Source organism: Phaenicophaeus curvirostris, chromosome 2 (genome assembly GCF_032191515.1).
Source record: "Phaenicophaeus curvirostris isolate KB17595 chromosome 2, BPBGC_Pcur_1.0, whole genome shotgun sequence".
NCBI classification, from domain to species: Eukaryota; Metazoa; Chordata; class Aves; order Cuculiformes; family Cuculidae; genus Phaenicophaeus; species Phaenicophaeus curvirostris.
Genome location: NC_091393.1, coordinates 53,920,826 through 53,940,159, shown reverse-complemented (window position 1 = coordinate 53,940,159; position 19,334 = coordinate 53,920,826). Strand labels below are relative to the sequence as shown.

The 19,334-nt window shown below is 39.0% G+C and overlaps 1 protein-coding gene across 1 annotated transcript in view; it reads right to left on the bottom strand.

The window, feature by feature from the left end:
• Positions 1-1,387: 1,387 nt before the first annotated feature.
• The window catches only part of LOC138718004 (CNK3/IPCEF1 fusion protein-like), a 154,252-nt gene continuing 136,305 nt past the window's right edge, over positions 1,388-19,334 (bottom strand). Inside the window, exons 21-23 of the mRNA XM_069852116.1 lie at positions 15,169-15,523; positions 6,039-6,229; positions 1,388-1,651 (exon numbers count right to left, since the gene is read on the bottom strand). Coding sequence (XP_069708217.1) covers positions 1,451-1,651; positions 6,039-6,229; positions 15,169-15,523 — 747 coding nt within the window. The 3' untranslated portion in view covers positions 1,388-1,450. The remainder of the gene's footprint in view (positions 1,652-6,038; positions 6,230-15,168; positions 15,524-19,334) is intronic.

Here is a 19,334-nt window from a genome sequence, read left to right as displayed (position 1 = left end):
TTTATCAAATAGCTAACAGAAGTGCAGTTGCCACAGTTACTGTAGTGGCATTAATTTGAGAATGGCAGGTTAATTCTTGCTTTTCAAAATTGATGAGCCTGCAAAGTTCATCATACTTGTATACACACAGAAGATTGGAAGGCAAAAAATCCCAAACGTCATACTAAGAACAATGAAGCAAAATGTTATGATCCTGCAACACAACTTTGTAACACTCTTATTTGCCCAAAGGAAACCCTGAAACTTCCTTGAAATTTTATTTTCCTGCCATAAGTTTTCTAGATTTTCAACATCTGAAACTCAAAGCTGGAAAGACAGGAAAAAAAAGTAACAGCAGATGCCCCAGGGTAGTCTCAGCTGTAGAAGTATTACTAAGATTTATAATGGAACAAAGAAACAAAGACGCATTTCAAGTCAATCTATAAGCACTGTTATCTAGGCAAGTTTGATCCATGTATGCCTATCTACATTAGGAAATTCAGCATATATAAATATATAAATAAAACATATATACAGTACATAGTCACATTCATATAAGCCATAAAAATGGCATATATTTACAAAAATATTTGCAGCTATATTTTCCACTTTCAGGTCCACATGACGAATTTAGTTATTTGGCTTTGTGAACTTGATCACCTTCCTAAGAAGGAATCTGGGATGAGCTTGTACCCTATATATTCACAATTGTCAAAAATAAGAAAAAATCTTCCAAGGAACTCTGTCAAGTCCATAGGAAAAGTTGAAACTTATTGAAGCATTAGCTGCCTCACTGAAGAGTAAATTACATGTTAGCAGACATTGAGAGACCTTCTTTTCTTCATGTAGAAAGACAGTACCTTGGTCTGGTCCACATAAATTTGAAACTCAAAGCATTAGGCACAGGACAAACTGTGTGCCTGACAACGCTCTGTAGTATAAACTCATGTATAATTACTATTATATTTGTCTCAGTTTAAACTGGTAAAGTGGTGAAAGCGAATGAATATAGAGTTTAAAATGCATACACCAGGTTACCTTACAGGGTGAAAAGGTATAGAGTGGACTACATCCTGTTGGCATTAGTTTAGCTTCCTTTACCTGTATGTTACATAAAAAAAAAACCAAAGATCTTACAGTTATACAGTAGATATTACACAGTTCTTAGACTTCCAGGAGTTGGACTTATTTCATTTACTTCTCTGAAGATGGAAAAAACATTTCTTCACTGCTTCATAAAAAAAGCCTTCCTAGGTATGCAGCCCAGGCTCAGACAGACTTCTTTAAATTGGAGGATTTGCCCTTTTAACATGAAATTAGTTTTGCAAGAGGAATTAAAGCTTTGGAGAAGGGATTGCTTTCCTTTTCAAAAACACATTAAAAAAACTCTCAAAACGGAACAGTTCAAAATGCCTCTACATGAAAGATGAGGAAGGGGGGAAATCTTCCCATGAACGATTGAAACAGGCCCTCAGATAGCACTTTCAGCGATAGGCTGTGGAGTCATCTCTTGCTCCTCACTGTTTTCTGTGGACGTGTCTTGGACCTCCTGATGTTGATAAATATCTTGGACGAGCATGATGTTTGTGTTCCTCCACTCTCTGTACTTCATTGCAGTCAACTTTGGGTCCTCTAGCAGCTGGTTAATTGTGGCCAGGTCATGTTCCTTACACTAGGAAGAGAACAAGTGGTTATTTTCCACGGAAATTGTCTATAAGAAAAACACCCTGGGAACATTACAGAACCATGACACAAGGAGATGGCCAATTATCTAGCCTCTGAGAATCTTGTTCCCATTTATAGAACATGGATCAAAGTTAGTCCATAGCAGAGATTTGTCCCAGTCAAAGGCAAAATTATCATTTCATGTAGATTATTTATTTCACAGTATTCTTATCAAAACTTCATGAGAAAGGATTCATGTGAATATTAGACATTGTTATACTGTCTCACAACAAGTTAGTACTTGCATGAAACTAGACAAAACAACTATTTATGTAATTCACACCAATTATGACTCTTCAAAAATGCTTATTCCCTTGGCCACATTACAAATGTGTTTTTCTCTGGGAGCTAGACGTCAATTTATTTTGGATATAATCTCTGTTCTGGCAGCAGAGTGGCTAGAGGAAGTGACTGCTAATACATCTACTGCCAGCCACTACTATTGGTAATGCATTGGTCATAAACTGGTTTTTACTTATAGACAAGAGCAGCTCAGACTATATATTGCAGGTACCCTCACTCAATCACAAGATGTGAACAGTCATTACATAAGTAAACTTGAGACCCGTTATTATGTTCCAATGGCAGAATAGTTGAGGTTGGAAGGGACCTCTGCAGGTCATCTGGTCCAACCTTCTTCCCCAAGCAGAGCCACCTATAGCAGGCTACCTAGGACCATGTCCAGATAGAATCATAGAATAACCAGGTTAGCTTGTGAATACCTCCAAGGATAGAGACTCCACAGCCTCTCTGGGCAATCTGTGCCAGTGCTCAGTCACTCTAACAGGAAAAAAAGTATTTCTTGATGTTTTTAAAGGGAACATCCTTTGTTTCAGTTCATAGCCATTGTCTCTGGTCCCACCACTGAACACGACTGAAAAGAGGCTGGCTGTGTTTTATTTACACCATCCTTTCAGATATTTATATTCATTGATGCCCTATCATTTTCTGACACAACAAACCCCTTCACTTTTCCAGCCCTTATTCCAGTCCTGATTCCTGCAGTAAACCACAGGATAGAGAAGCCCTAAGTAGCAGCTATGATTTCTTAATGGAGGCAGCATCCTGCACTAACAAACCTTTACTGCTTTTGCATGGTTCCATCCCTTCAGTTTGGTAGAACTATTTCATTGCTTTCACACACAATCTTCTCATGCTACCACCAGTTTCACCACACCTGAGGACACACTGTGCTAGTGGCTACCTTGAAAATATTGCCACATATTCACAACACCTCCTGATAGAAGAAATCAGCTGGTTACACATCCACGTCCCTCCATTACTCTAGTGATACCACTCTAATCCATCTGATGCCTGAGCCTCTTTTTAAATACAAAACCTTGTCCAGGTGTTGGTTTACACAGCTCGCATCCTCAGGACCTAGTGCTAGCCCTTGTAAGAAGACTTCTAGTATTGATCATAGAATCATAGAATCGTAGAATAACCAGGTTGGAAGAGACCCACCGGATCATCGAGTCCAAACATTCCTATCAAACACTAAACCATGCCCCTTAGTACCTCGTCCACCCATGCCTTAAACACCTCCAGGGAAGGTGAATCAACCACCTCCCTGGGCAGCCTCTGCCAGTGCCCAATGACCCTTTCTGTGAAAAATTTTTTCCTAATGTCCAGCCTAAATCTCCCCTGGCGGAGCTTGAGGCCATTCCCTCTTGTCCTGTCCCCTGTCACTTGGGAGAAGAGGCCAGCTCCCTCCTCTCTACAACCTCCTTTCAGGTAGTTGTAGAGAGCAATGAGGTCTCCCCTGAGCCTCCTCTTCTCCAGGCTAAACAACTCCAGCTCTCTCAGCCGCTCCTCGTAAGACTTGTTCTCCAGCCCCTTCACCAGCTTTATTGCTCTTCTCTGGACTCGCTCCAGAGCCTCAGCATCCTTCTCGTGGTGAGGGGCCCAGAACTGAACACAGGATTTGAGGAGTGGTCTCACGAGTCCCAAGTACAGAGGGAGAATAACCTCCCTGGACCTGCTGGTCACGCCGTTTCTGATACAAGCCAAGATGCCATTGGCCTTCTTGGCCACCTGGGCACACTGCTGGCTCATGTTCAGTCGCTGTCAACCAACACCCCCGGGTCCCTCTCCTCCAGGCAGCTTTCTAGACAGACTTCTCCCAGTCTGTAGCACTGCACAGGGTTGTTGTGCCCCAAGTGCAGGACCCGGCATTTGGCCTTGTTAAACCTCATGCCATCGGTCTCAGCCCAGCGAACCAGCCTGTCTAGATCCCTTTGCAGAGCCTCCCTACCCTCCAGCAGATCAACACTTCCACCCAGCTTAGTGTCGTCCGCAAACCTGCTAAGGGTGCAAGACATACGTGCATTTAGCCTAAGAGGAGGAGGAGATAGGGAGATAGAATTAAAAAAAGAGCATTTCCAGTGGACAAAGGTGGCACCAGAAGTCATGTTATGGAATTTATTTTTGTATCACTGAATCTATTTCCTGTGTTCATTAAGCCTGTGATGCATTCACGTACTGCTTCCCTCTCTTCCAAACTATCCAAAGCATGTTTTGTTAGTGATATATTGCAACAGTAACATTAATTTGTTAAAGATGGGGAGCCAAAAGTCCAAAATTAAAATCACACTGAATCTTGCAGAAATAATTTCTCATACTAACAGTGCTTTAATTAAAGCAGAGTAAATATGAATCAGAAGCAAAACTTTCCTGATTTTTAAATTTCCATTAGATCATTTCCAATTATCTCATGCTATACATTAAGAAAACTGATTTTAAAAGCACATAATCCTATCAATGCAAAGATGATGGCACTTTACCACTACAGACATTTGTGTTTCAGATAAGCCAACTTAAACACTGCTGTGTATGGAGCTCTGCTTATGAGACAAAGTATATGTCGTATTGTCTTGTCAATATTCCAAATTCTAAGTTTGAAAAAAGCAAAAAGAAATCAGTGCATTTTATACATTACGACCACTCAAAAATATTTTTTTTCTATATTAAACACAAGCGTTAGATAAGTCTAAGGCTATAAACACTGCTAATCACAACTTATAAAATACTCCCATGCTAAATCAACGTAAAGCTGTCCTCCTTGCTCATATCTAGCAGTAAGGCTTCTATTCAGCTCCATAACAATGAAATTGATTGCCTCACAAGATTCAACTCCATTTCATACTAACTGATCCTTAGATTTATTAGGGAGGCTCCCATCAGGGGAAAATTTCATGTATTTTTCTATATTTAACCTCCTGTCACATAAAACAGACATACTTTTAAACTAACTTTCTTATGTGAGGAGCAATAAATAAATATGCAATAGTCAGTATCGTGGCATTGAAGACTGATAACTGAGGAGAGACTTCACCAGGTGTCACACAGACTCAAGGAGAATGTATGGGAGAATTCTCATTTGCCTTTTCAACTGTATCTTCAGGATTTTTAACACAGGCCAGGGTGCCAAAGCCAGGCCTCCCATTGCAACTAATAACCAAATTATGATTGTGCTGATAGGAGTTTTGACATGCATTTCTCCAGCTTACAATGCCAGAAGCCAAATACATGCACTTGAAACAAGATTCTCAATTGCTGCTCCTAATGCATACAAAAAAAATAAGTGTGTCCCCAAGATTGCATTTATTCTTTCTTCTCCTTACAATTTAAATGCTATGGTTCACCTTTCTGTTTTCTTCAGTACAGGCTATGAAAGAAGCAGAAAGGCTATTCAGAAGCAGGCTACGAAATCCTGTGACACTTGATGTTAGCAAGTAAACAGCCTAAAAACTACCCGTATTCCAGACGGATTTACTGTCCCTTTCATGGAAAGTCCCCCAAACCTCTCCAACCCACCAGTTCATTACATGTTCCCAACATAAAAGCAGGATGCTTTTGTTATTAAAAATATTTTAGTTACAGGAGGTCTCTACAATAGCTGTAGCACATCCTGTACATTCTCCAGTAATCACACAAGGAAAACTGGCTTTGGCTCAGGGTCGTTTTCACGTCCTTCATCCATGTACTTTGCCTGCTCTTCATTTTTTAAGGCTCCCCTGTCTATTCCATTCAGCTGAGCTTGCAAGATTTCCAGCTAAGAAAGCTTGCTTTATTAAATTTTCCAAATGGGCTGGAACTTCTGCAAGACTCCCTTCTGAATTATTGCCTTTGCTTTCAGTTCAAATTGAATGAAAAAAAACACAAATCAGCATTCAGAATGAAGTAGAAAACAGTTTCAAAAACATAACCAAGTTCTCTGAGGCTTTAAGTAAATATGTAATTTGAGTTTGGCTGAAGTCTAGGTTTGCTTCTTTTTTCAGCCAAATTTCTTTTCTTTCTCTCAGGCTTTTCCTTGGCAAGATCTGCAACCTCACCTTTAACGTACTGTTCAACATTCGAATTTTGTGAAGCTTCTCATTAATGCAGGGGTTTTTGCTGCGTTTGATAAATGATTTCCTAAGCTCCTTTTTTGTTGAGAGCCGACGATCACCAATGGGAGACAGACTTGCTTGTTCTAATGACTTATAAAGTCGCTCCATTTCATCATCATCACATTTTTCCTGATCTGCAAAGAAAATAATAAATCGGCCATGAGAATGTGAATGTGGCAGCAGATAGAAATATTATGTTCAGCCAACAGGAAGGCTTGTATCTAAATCAAAAAGTAATGGTATAAGAGTTCAAACCAAGGGTTAATAGGGTAATACTGTGAGAAAGACATGCTATCAAACTCAAATGTTTAAGAATCAGGTCATGATCCAAACAGATATGAGCATGTGTTTCAACTGTTAAGAGTTGTGCTTTAACGGTCCAATATATCACAGACTTTGAATAACTTTCAGTTACCTTACATTTGAACTAAAACAAATTTGTAGCACCTACATCCATCCACTCTTCCCTACAAGCTGCACTTGGTGAACTACATCTCTATCTGGCAACTCACATGTCAAATTCTATTTGGTGCACCAATTTATTAGCAGGTTTTGGTGATTATTGAAATCAAAGTTTTTAAAAATTGAGAAATTAAATGAAACATAGGAACATCCCAGGGGACACAAAGGAGCCCCTAGAAAACAGATTAAAGCAGGAACCATTGGGGTACCTGATGCCTAACCCGTGAGTTTCATAGATTGCAGCACAGAATTTGCTTGTTGTGCCTCATAACAAAACCTTGATTATCTCCACCTTAATTATTCTGATGGCTCCCAAGCTGCAGCGAGGGAGAGGACATGACAGAGAGGACATGAAAGGAAAAGCTAGTAAATAACAAAGAATGAAACAGCGTAAAATAAAATAAAAATTGAAGCAAAGATACTTTTCAGAATAAAATTACTTAAAAAATGAACAGTCAAACTAAAAATGTACCAGGCATATATAGGGGTGTTTTGGCAGAAGGTAATTTTCAGCAGACTGTGCAACTCCCTTCTTGTCCCTCAGTGTACAATGCAAGCTCTTCTACTTCAGTGTTTGCTAAAGGAAAATCTTACATTTATTAGTGGTTTCAGTGTGGTTAGTCCCTCAAGATCCACTGGAATAATAATTGCTTTTATTTTATTGGTGACAGTGGTGGTGGCTTTTTCCAACTGCAGTCCTTCATGTGCCTGTTGAATTGGTATAGACTTTTCTAAATCACCTACAGTCAGCAAGCATTTTCTGAAAAAAAAAGGAAGTTCTTTTGCTAACTCGGCAATAGCAAAAACACTTCCATGTTTCAGCACTCTTAAAAAGTCTGCTCCATATCTTTTCCATGTTTTAAAAAGTACCACATCCTCCTACACCCCTGTTCTTCCTAAATATTTAGGTTACAACAAAGGTTTATGATACGCTACAAATATTTGCCTTCACTTTATTGCTGGCCTTTTCTTCACTGCTTTGTGATTATAAAAAGCCTGCTGTAACTTGACAAGAACTAAATATAGCTTCCAATACAGTGCTGGAGGAGGAAAGGGATAACTGTTGTGTATTTAACAAGCTGCAGGAAATTTAAAAAAAAATTAAAAAAAGCAAGTGTGGGGCATAATACACAGCAGCAGTATTTCCTGAAACCTGTCAGGTCATGCCATGAGGCTCGTAATTATAACTAGCTTCCTGTCTACTTTCTCAGGATGAAGCAGCTGCTTGTTTCATTAGCCAGTCCCTACACAGGACTGCCTCAGCTCTACTGCAGACATCACTCATCAGGACTGCACACCCTATCACTCTGAGAGCTAAATTAACCTTTATGAGATACACAAGAAAGAATATATAAAAAGAAGAAAAATTTCATTGATTCTGCCCAGCAACTTTAAAACCTAGTCAAGCCATTGGGGACATGAAGTCCCTGCTCCAGATATTTTTTGAGGCTAACTTATGATGATCCTCAGTGTCCTAAAAGGGTTTCAGAGCAGCAAGAATGAGAAGACACCCTAACTGAACAGGCTTCTTCCATCATTCATACTCTGAAATCTTCTGTACACTTGTGGATGAAGGTAAGGAAGACAGTAATACTCAGCACAGAAAAAGATGGAGCCAGAGTCAGAAAACCCCAGCAAAAGTCTTCCAGATTATGCACTTAACTAACAATGTGCACTCATCTCTGGCAATCTTTCAATATTTTCAATCTTAAATTCCTCTCCTATTTCTTATTCTTCCACCACTCCTGTTCTGAAGAGATTGATCAGGACTTCATGTAATTCCAGAGAGAGAAGAATGTGCATGATTCTTCAGATCAGTTGGATAAAGGGAGTGATAGTGAAGCAGCTAAACAGGATTTTAGGGAACAGCTGGAAAACAAGGGTGAGTGAAAGCTACAGGCTGTGTAGCACCAAGTTATATAGTACTTTTGTTTCCATCTTTGTTTACACTGATAAACAGTGACCTTCTCCCACAACAGTTAAAAAACAACAAAACAGTATCTTTACACTGTGCTTTTGTATAGAAGCAAATACTGTTGCTATTGACAAAGTACTCTGCCAATAAGCCTTTATAAACTGAGGCCAGGCAGTACAACACCTATCTGGACTTCTGCCTTGAACATCCAAACTTCCCCCAGGCCAAGCTCAGAAACTAAAAGCCAATGTTTTGCAGCTGCTGATGAACATGCTAGAATGATGCTGTCAATCTGAAAGGGTGAGAGGTAATAGAAGGGGAGAAGCATTATGTCTAGCAATCAATTAACAAGCCAAATAAAATGCTCTGTGACAAGAATATATTTTTCCTCATTCACAGCGTTGCACTGCAGTATTTCATAGACCTCTTAATGCCATGGAAGTAAACAAAGATAGCTCTACCTGTAGTTTGCTTGCTTGCTTTCCCTGCAAAACACCTGAGAGAAAAATAAGGTTGGGTAATAGAGATAAAGCAATGTAACTTAGGGCTTAAGCACAGACTGGAGTTTTTCTCCAAATGCAAGCATTCAGAGCACTTTTCCCAGAACATGGTATTGTATAAGTCCCTCGAACATTGTGTCAGAGCACTGACCTGCAGATGAGCAAACCTCTAACAGAAGCACAGGCATTCACCACTTCTGTATTTTCAGGCTTCAGTGATCTGGATTCCTCTTATGAAACCTAGACCATACTACTGAAAAATATTTGCTTTCTATCATAAAAATTTACGCAAAAAGCACCTAATACACAAACTGAGGCCCTGGTGTAAAAATTAACAAGTTGCCTGTCTCAGTCTCCCAAAGACAGGTGTAGCATCCCTACCCTAAGCTTTTTAACCTGTGAAGGTTTATAATGATAGATACATGCCACTGGCAAAAATTTGTAACATGGACAGGTTGGGGCCCACTAGCACTGCTCTGGAGCGTATCTTTCCAGCTGGGTCTCACAGCTAACATCAGGCACATTCAAAATCGCTTCAAAATATAAGATTGCAAATTATCTCTTCCACCAGTGCTCTTCAAGCTAAGCACTTTGTCTCAGGCATGTACTGAAAAGCTGCTAAAGCATTTCTTTATCTCAATCTATTTTACAGATAAGAGAAAAAAATAATGTATTTTCCTCACAGGATCAACTATGGGATTAGTGGTAAGGAAGAAATGGCAACAGTGATGGATAATACATATAGTGTGCATTTATGAGAGTATACCAGCACACAGGGACACATGTGCATTGTGTAATTATTCCCTTCCCTGGCCAGTATTAAAGTATTAACTATAAGCAATTCTGTTAAGTGATGCCACTGGAAAGTTTAGTCTTCTTACGATCCTGCACCATTACCTTCATTTACAAGCCTCGCAGCTTGCTAAAAGCTTTATAGCACTTCTAGAAATAATTTTGTGGTATTCTTTTAACTTTTTCAGGCTCTGTAGTGGGGAAAGTGGAAAAGAACCAGCGCTGACCTGAGGAAAAGGAATTTCGGCTCTGAGGTACTTGAACACACAGGAGAAAAAGACCTTCTATGTTGGGGTGAGAAAAATAAAGTAATATTTCAGGCACAGAACTTCTGACAAATTCTGTTTCAGGAGAAGTAAAACACAATTTTGTGGCTTGATGCCACTTATCTGGAATTTTTCTCTAACAGGAGATATTGCAGACAAGAACAAGCTGTCAGAGGTTCAACACACCAGTTCTTCACCTCCTCAATTTTCAGCTTCCACCTTCCTGTCAGCCAGTTTGCCACAGGTGGGAGACATTAAGGTATTGAGACTCCCCACATTGCAGCAGCAACACAGGAGCCTGTCTGAAATCTCAACTTTAATATGCTTTAAGAATACAAAAGTGAAGTTATCCAGAAGTTCTCAAAAGGCACTTGTGAAACATCAAGCTATTGTTTCCCAGCAGTAAAGATGTAGAAATTGGTGATGTTGAGCAAAAAGAGCTTTGCAATGAAAATCTCCTCCAACTGAACGTATCCTACTAAATCTAAGCTGAAATGAAAATATTTGTTCTCCCATTCTCTAAACTGAGATCTCACAGCTCTCCAAATGTGTATAATCCCACAAAACAACAACAAAAAGTCTGCTTCTTCCTCCTATATTTACTACTCCTCTCCTTTGCTTCTTGTAACTGTGCCAGCAACTTGGCACCATCATTTCTGATTGGGCCAAAACATTGTATGCCAATGGGACAACTTATTCACAAAGACTGGGGAAGGCAGAAGAAAAATAATCACAAATCATTTTTACCCTTACCTACCTATCCACCCCCACCCCTTTTCCATAGCGGTAGTAGACTTGTTAACAGGAATATGATGGCACTTCAAGGAAACCACATATTCTATACAATTACAGAACAGAAAGTACAGGAAATATTTGAACTAAGTGGGCATAGCTTAGGCAAACTCCTCACTAGCAAATGCAGAACTAAATGTAGGGGAGAGCAGGAGAAAATAACAGGAAAAGTATATTACCATCAATAGCTAGATGCTCTTGACTAAAAGTACAGTGGAAACACCACAGGCTGCATTTTAACAAACTGTGAATAAACTGGAACCAGAACAAATATCTCCTTTTCAGAGAGTTCGGGAAACCAAAACTTTGTAGTTTTCACTGTGATTCCTAAAGCCTTTCTGATGAGAAACAAAGTAATCACTCAAACACTTGTTTCTCTACACAGTTATACTCGCCATAGGCATATTTCTTAACTAGTTTCAGCAATGATCTAGCCATTTTCTATAACTTTTGCAGAAGGAGCAAAGGAGCAAAAGCACATCAGAGGATCTGTTCTGGCTATTACTGGCACAGAGAGACTCCAGAAGGGAAGAGGATGTTAGTTCTGAGGAAAAAAAAAACGGAATTGCATGCATCCAGTTCCTATTTAACCAACTCCTTCCCACAAAACCAAGCAAGTGGTATTGGAAAAGCTTTCCAGGTTTTTCAAAATATCATCACACACCAGATCTTATAAACCAAAAGTAGTACAATAAGAATCCCTTGCCAAGATGCATTAACTTCATGTGACCTTAAAACCCTCAGAAAACACAAGACTATTATTATTTAGGGGTCTTCTACTCCAGCAAATACAAACACACATTCCTGTTCTCTTATAGTAACCTCTTAATTTCTGTGGCTTTGGTTATTTTATCATATTTTTTTTGTGATGATGGTGGCGAGTCATAGTCAGATATTTTTTGCTCCAGTGGTTGCTGGAAGAAATACAAAAGATGGAGTTTGGCTGCAGAGCATATCTAGGCAACTCATATGGGGTGAGGACAGTTTCTGGAAACAGAGCATGAGGTCAGATACTGGTTTGTATTCTCAGCCATTTCTCGTTTACCTTTCAGTTTCTTGGTGTCACAGGCAGCTTTGAGTCCTTTGTCACTGGGCTTGTGACAAGCTGTAGCACAGAAGTATTAAATATTCCCACAAAGTAAATGGAAACATAATGCTGATCTCCTTTCAAATGGGAAATCTGTTAAACTGTCCTTTTTTGAACCTTTGGGTTACTCTGTGGTATGTAACCTCTCCCCAGTAACAGGCACTGAGAATTAAGGCTGAGAATGGTCATAATACCCCTAAGAGTGTCTGGAAACATGGCTTAAAATAGCATACAGTACAGCACCTTGCACCAGACAGTTCCTTAGCAGATTTCATTGAATAATATTCATTGAAAAAATAATCTGTGATCATCTATGATTTAATTGAATATTTTGTTTCTCTTAAATTCATCCATTTATCTTTGAGAAACTTTTCTTTGATTGTTTAACTCATCACTGAGGTTTGCTCCATATTTTTGTATTTTCATTATAAGCTCTTTCCACAAAGTCACAGCTACTCTTTCTTCATTCCAGGTACCAACTTCTCTCACATTGTCCTCCACTTCTGACTTTTGCAAATAAAAGTGCTCTTCAGTTCTTGAAAACTTTCACCTTGGCTCTAGATTGCTATCAGCAACAACCGAAAATTCTTTCTGGGGTTTTACTAAGCAAAATGTGGCCACAAAGCAGAGTGTGTGACAGGCTTTTTTCTATCCTCACAGGGAAAAGGAGAGAGCATAGACACACATGGAGTCTCTGTGGGGAGAGGGTTCAAAGCTGTTGACCATGGAGCTGTTGTGATAACAGCAGGGTCGGTCAGCTTTACACACACAGGATATGCATTTTCAGGACAGATGCTGATGCAAGACAAATCTATCTCCTCTTGAATGCAGTTTCTTTACTCTGAAACATGACAAGCTGTCAGAAATGCACTATTCAGAAGTATTGTAAAGCAAATATGGAATACACTGAGGTATACATGCTCATTTTGCATCAGATAACAAAGAAACTTTTACTAGTTATTGTAAATCATGAGGTTTTGCAGCTATTTTTACCCCACAATTTGAATTCATCTCAGTATTTGTGCCTATCCCTACCAGCTAGCTGAAGGAGGAAATTCTTGGAGGATAAGTCACATAACCAGAATTGCATCCTTTTTGATAAATTTGATTTGGAACGAAATTGCTGTTTTACGTTAATCCTCTTTTTCCTACCTCATTCTCAAATTGAAGCATCTTAATTGATTTCACTGCAAATTATTTATTTTTTTAGTGAACATTGCAGGCGAGGGCTGACACACACCAACACTCTCCATCTCTTCCCCATACTATACAATCTGATAAAGAAAAGATAGGTGCGTGTACGGTGTACGTCTTACTTGCTCACACAATGGGTTATGATGCAGACAGTAATTAGTGAGGTTATACAGTTTCCATAGTGACTGTCTCATTGAAATTATCTATTTCTAGAATCACATCAGAGATCACCAGTGTGATTAGGTTGGAATTGTTCTGCCATCAGGGTTGCCCATCAGCTAAGTAGTGAGCAACAGAAGAATTAATTTCCCCAGGAATATTTTGGGGAAAATTAAACCACCTTGCCAATGGCAGGAACATACCAAAATGTGTTTTGGTTTACATTTGAATTCCATATTTGTTGGTTAGTATTATTAGGCCTATCAAACTATGCTTTCAATGATTTTGAATGTGTCATGCTAATTCTGTGAACATCCATGAAAGTACTTGTTGCATTTACAGTTGCAATGGAAAGCATTAACCTATGCATTATTGCAGGATTGCTGGCAATACCAGAGAAACCTATTCTAAGCAAGAGTTTAGAATTCTGAAGAATAACCACTGAATCTTGCTGAATAGGATCTATTAGAGGACCGACACTCCAATTCACCTTAATCTACCTACTGTTTCAGGCATTAGTCAAATTTAACACAGAAGGTGGAATCACAGAAGACTATGCATTTATTACATCTTTGTGACATTTTCACAATCCCATTTCTGCTAGACCCAGCTTTATCACTACTTGCTAAGCCAGAGCTTATCGGAAGTAGATTCCCCAGTAACTCTCTCAATACTTCCACTTTTTTCTGCCACACAGAAATAGTACATATGCTCGTTGTCAGTATTCATTCTTACTGACCTTCAGTGCAACTGAAGTTTCTAGCAGAGCAGCCTCAAAGATGGATAACGAAGCTGAGTGCAAAATAATCTGAATTAATTTTCACATTCGCTAAAATTAATACTTTGCTCAATTTCCTTTTTTTTTCTGTAATAAGAACAATGTATTACAAACTAAAGGGGTGCAAAACAATTGGAGACTGCCAATCTAACTAATGTGCCTTATGCTATCATGCCAAGTTCACCTATAGAGAAATACTCTAAGTCCCCAGTGAGTCCCGTGTTGTTCCTTTCCACCTTCGTGTTACTTTTTTTTTTTTGTACTGAGAATACACTGCTATTTCAGCAAAGTATTCTCTCCAAATCTACACAAGGATTTGGAATCGTGAGTAGAACTGATGCAGAACATGACTGCTTCATTAGTTATTATCTCCCTAGGCAGCATAATGAGTATCTTCTCATTTCAACATATTACATGCCAGAAATGCCTCTTATATCTCAACTGTTTTTAATGCAAGAAGAAGCAGCTTTGCTCAAAAAGCAAGACACATTGCTTCACTAGGGCAGGAGAGTTAACAGTAACAATGACAAAATTCTGACCACCTTTTTAATTTCACAATACATTTTGGTAGGAAGTTATCTATGCAGATACCAGTTGCTTACACAAAATCCAGTCTTAATGGACTTCCTGATTGAGGACTTGAGTTGTTTTGTCTTGATTATAATGAAGCTCAATGAAACAAATAGGGAACACATACTGGAAGTAAATGCAGCTGGTTTTATTTCTAAAAATCGATTCACCTAACCCTGTGTTCACTACTTGCTATATATGCCATTTTGCTTAGGGTGTCAGTTTCATGACACTTTCTTGAAATTTTTATTCAATCCTACTTAATAAAAGGACAGCTGCATTGAAATAAAGAAAGCTAATAAAATGTGTCTATGTTAGTACTTTTAGACAGAGTCTATGGTCTTAACACATAAGCAAAATTTAAGAAAAGCTGTAAAGATACTTGATAGTTACATACGAAGTTATACACTTAACACAATATTTTTTTTTTATCAATATGCCTTTGGAAAACTCTTCAGTGAACAGCATAAATGAAGGGGAAAGGAAATTGAGGAAGACTTCTGAACTTGCCAAACCATATGGCTCTGCAGACAAATATCTCCTCTCCCATCAGCTCACCTTGGGTTAGTGATCTCCGTGCTGTTGTGTCTGGCACAGCTAGACAATGTGTATCTGGACTTAAAAAAGAGTTTGGAGATTCACCACTGGGCTCCTGGCTTTCTGCTGCTTCTCCATAGTCTACTTCTGGTGGTTCGTCAGACTGAATATGTACATAGAAAGTTAAGGGCTGATCACCCTCTTCCGTGGCAGAGCTGTTAACTAGGTCAAACCAGGACTGCCTCTCGGAATAAACCACTTTGGATGTCAAGGAAGAAGATGACTCTCTGGAGTTGAAAGTGCTTTCAGGAGAGGAGAGAGAACAAGATGCTTCACTTGACAGAGTCGAGGTGAAAGATGATTTCTGCTGATCCTGCTTTCCAGAAAGAAACAAAGAGAAGAGAGAAGGAGAAAAAAAAATTATTTCCGAGTCATTCCTGCTCTAAGGTTCTACTGTTACAAATATGCAGCTGAAATACTAACTGACCAAAAACTGATGTTATCTGATTAATTATCTATCCAAACAAGCTTGAGGTATGGCGGTAAATCTCCTACAGAGTAGCAATTTCAAAAACAAAGCCACAAGGAAGCCAGAGGTAAAACAGATAAAAAAGATGACAACGCCCAGCAAGAGAAGACCAAGGAAAAATACCATATTGAATATAGCTTTCCATACTAGGTCTCATACTCACATTCACTCTCTGCTTTGACTTCACTTAATTGGTCTAATCAGGAATATAGAAAAGAAACTCTTAACCATTGAACATGCAGTAAATTCACCAATACCATAACCATGGACAGAAATGGGCCCAGGCACCTTACCTTGATCTTCTCAGCACACAAAGCCATTTTACCTGGTCCATTCAAGGGCCTAATCATTCACCAAGGTAAAAAGGCTGACAGGTAATACAATGGCAAGTTAACGGTGGAAAAAAAAACCCCAAACTGACAGTCATGGGGCATAGGGCAGGAAAAGGGAAATGGTACAAGCTTCAGTAGAAACACATCAGAAATTGACATCCTACATCCCTCCATGCTGTACTTGTACCCCTGCCTCAACAAGAGTGCACACAGCCAGAGACGTCTCAGAACAAACTAACAGTCACCATCAGGAGATAGGAGTTGAATGAGAGAGAGTATGATCCATATACAATTCCATGCAAAGAAAAGTTCAAAACTATGTGCTTTCCTGCAAAAGTATTTCACTTCCCAGATAAGCAAACAGATGCCCTGGTGGTCTTTGTCTACAGTAGGCATTTACATTTATTAAGTTCTGCTGTTATCTGGTCAGCAAAAACAACTTGCAAATAAAACTAGCACTAGTCTGCTTCTTACCCAAACGCCACTGAGAAGATGAGCCAAAAGAGTTAAACACAAATAATACCTACACAAACACACATATACATACAAATACCCAGAAGAGGATTAATTTGTAGTAATAAAGTAATGAAAGACAAAGGGAGATGAAGCCATATACTGAAACTCTTAGAAAAAAACTATTAGAAATCATGAGATCATCAGGATATGAAAGCCAGATTTCTTGTGTCTGCTACTGAAAAAATTTACACCTCCTGCAAATCATCTGCCACTGGCCAATGCCAGAAACACAATACCAGACCTGATGGAATACAGTTCTGGAAATTTTATCTTCTCAATACATGCATGACAAACTAGAAGTAAGATATATAAACTAAACCAAGACTGATAAGTTTTTGGATTATGATATATAAATTGATGCAATTCAGTGTTGCTGTTATGTATACTGCTTACTTTTTACATTTAAAAAAAAAAAACCCCAGAATTTTATTTGCCTTCCTGTTCTTCTAATCTAGCTGCCTCATGTAGCTACTAATCAATTCAGAAGATGAAGAGAACCGATACCAGATTGTAGGTCACCATTTGTTCATAGCACTTCCTTCACTTCTGTAAATTTTCAAAGCCATTCCTTCAAGACTGTCCCAAAGCCTGCAAGACCAGACTTAATTTATATTCCTGTCATGAGAAACACATTATGTCCTCAGTCCTTCTTTGGTTTTAAAAAGTAAACCTTCACAAATGCATTCTAAAGCAAAGGACAAGGAGATGCTTCATAAACTACATGAGTGATAAAAATGCCCTTGGGAACACAAGTAACCTAAGTATTTCATCTAATTGGTCCTATCACAAAGACAAATCATTGAAGCATTTGTAAAGCCAAACAAAGCAAAAGAGTAGTAAAAGCTCTTGTTCACATAGTGTGACTAATCTGATTTCCATTGTTCAAAGACAGGAAAGGAACATGTTACATCTCACCTCTACTTTTCCATCATTTGTGCATGCAAAAGAAAGTGGCATTGAAACAAAAACTGTGCCTCACTGAGAAGAAAATAGGTTTTTTTTTTCATTTTCATTGTGTATTAAATAAGAAAATGTGAATGAGAAGAAATATGACCACCAGAATGTGTTTCTTTTTCTCTACATATGTTTTGGAGGGTTTTGGGGTTTTGTTTGGTTTTTTTTTTTCCATCTGGCATGAAAAACATTTACCAAAGTCACTCAAGTGGTTTCTTCGGAAGTTTTGCAATCATCTATGTAATAATAATTCTCCATTTGAGGATATTTTTAAAAGTAGATGTTTGATCCAACAGATCATAAGGATTCCACTGAAGATCAATGAGTCTCAAGGCATTTTTAGAGAAAAATTATCACCATGAAACACCTCAAGTGCTCTTTAGGGACTGCTGCAATCTATTTTCTCAACACAGCTGCTGGGTTTGGAACTGTAAATCCATTCATATTTGGAGAAATTAATGCAGATAGTCAGTTGAACTTTTGTCCTACAGATGTTAACATGTACTGGTTCTTCACTTGCTTATTTCTTCCATACTACCCAAAAGCATGCATAAATGCAGAAAGCTTACTACTTCTTTTCCTTTTCAAGTTTCAGAGTAGTTTGGGTCAGCAGAGAACGTAACAGCAAGTGAATACTTTGTGCTAGAGGTACAGCAGAATATTTGCTGCTCTAACACGTAGCAGGAACTGGTTGGCTCTTCATTTCCAGACTAATAGTTTTCAGCCTAGTGTTTATCTCAAGAAATTTAGAAGCCTTTTTTCTGAAGATAGCATTTGTTTGATTTTCCAGTATGTCCATAGGTCCTAATTCCTATTTTGCAAAATCCCTTTGGCACTTGAGAGGAAGAAGCACAACAATAAAAAGAATAAACAATAAAAAGAAATGAACTCCACTCATGCCTGTGGCATCCTTGATGCTGTGCTGGGTTTCCAGGATGACTATCTCTTCCACTAGCAGTATGAAATAATTCAAGCAAGTCTTCCAGAACTGGTGCACCCACAGAGAAACAGAGATCATAGGATGGTTTGGGTTGGAAAGGACCTGAAGATCATCTAGTCCAATCTCCCAGCAGTGATCAGGCAGGAAGATCTTCAGCTAGATGAGATTGCTCAGAGCCCCATCCTACCTAACCTTGGATGTTTTCAAGGATAAGGTATCGACCCAAATCTATCACATTTGGGACCTCTTGGCTTTGTTAAAATATTCCACACTGAATGAAAAGGCAGCAAGCACTGTTAAACCAACCTTTCCTGAAACAGCCAAGAATAGATTTCGTAGTGAAAGATGTACTTTTCCAGTCCTTCAAGTGGTTTTCCTGGTCCAGCACTCGTCCAGAAGCGGGAGGGGCATTAAATTGCATATTTAAAAGATCATAGAGTCAAAGAATACCTAGATCACAAAAGACTTTTGAGATCTTCAAGTCCAACCATACCTGTCCACTACTAAATCATAACCTCAAGCACTGCATCAACCCATCTTCTAAATACCTCCAGGGATGGTGACACCCTGGTCAGCCTGTTCCAGTGTTTGATAATCCTTTCAGTGAAGTTTTTCCTAATATCCAATCTGAACCTCTCCTGACACATCCTGAGGCTATTCCCTCTTGTCCTATCACTTGGGCAAAGAGACCAACACCCACCTCTCTACAATCTCCTTTCAGGTAGTCGTCAAGAGCAGCAAGGTCTTCCCTCAGCCTCGTCTTCTCCAGGTTAAACAACCCCAGTTCACTTCACTGCCCTTCTCTGGGCACAGTCCAGCAGCTCAATATCCTCCTTGTAGTGAGAGGCCTAAAACTGAACACAGCATCCAGGTTGCAGCCTCAACAATGCTGAGTTCAGAAGCACAATCACTTCCC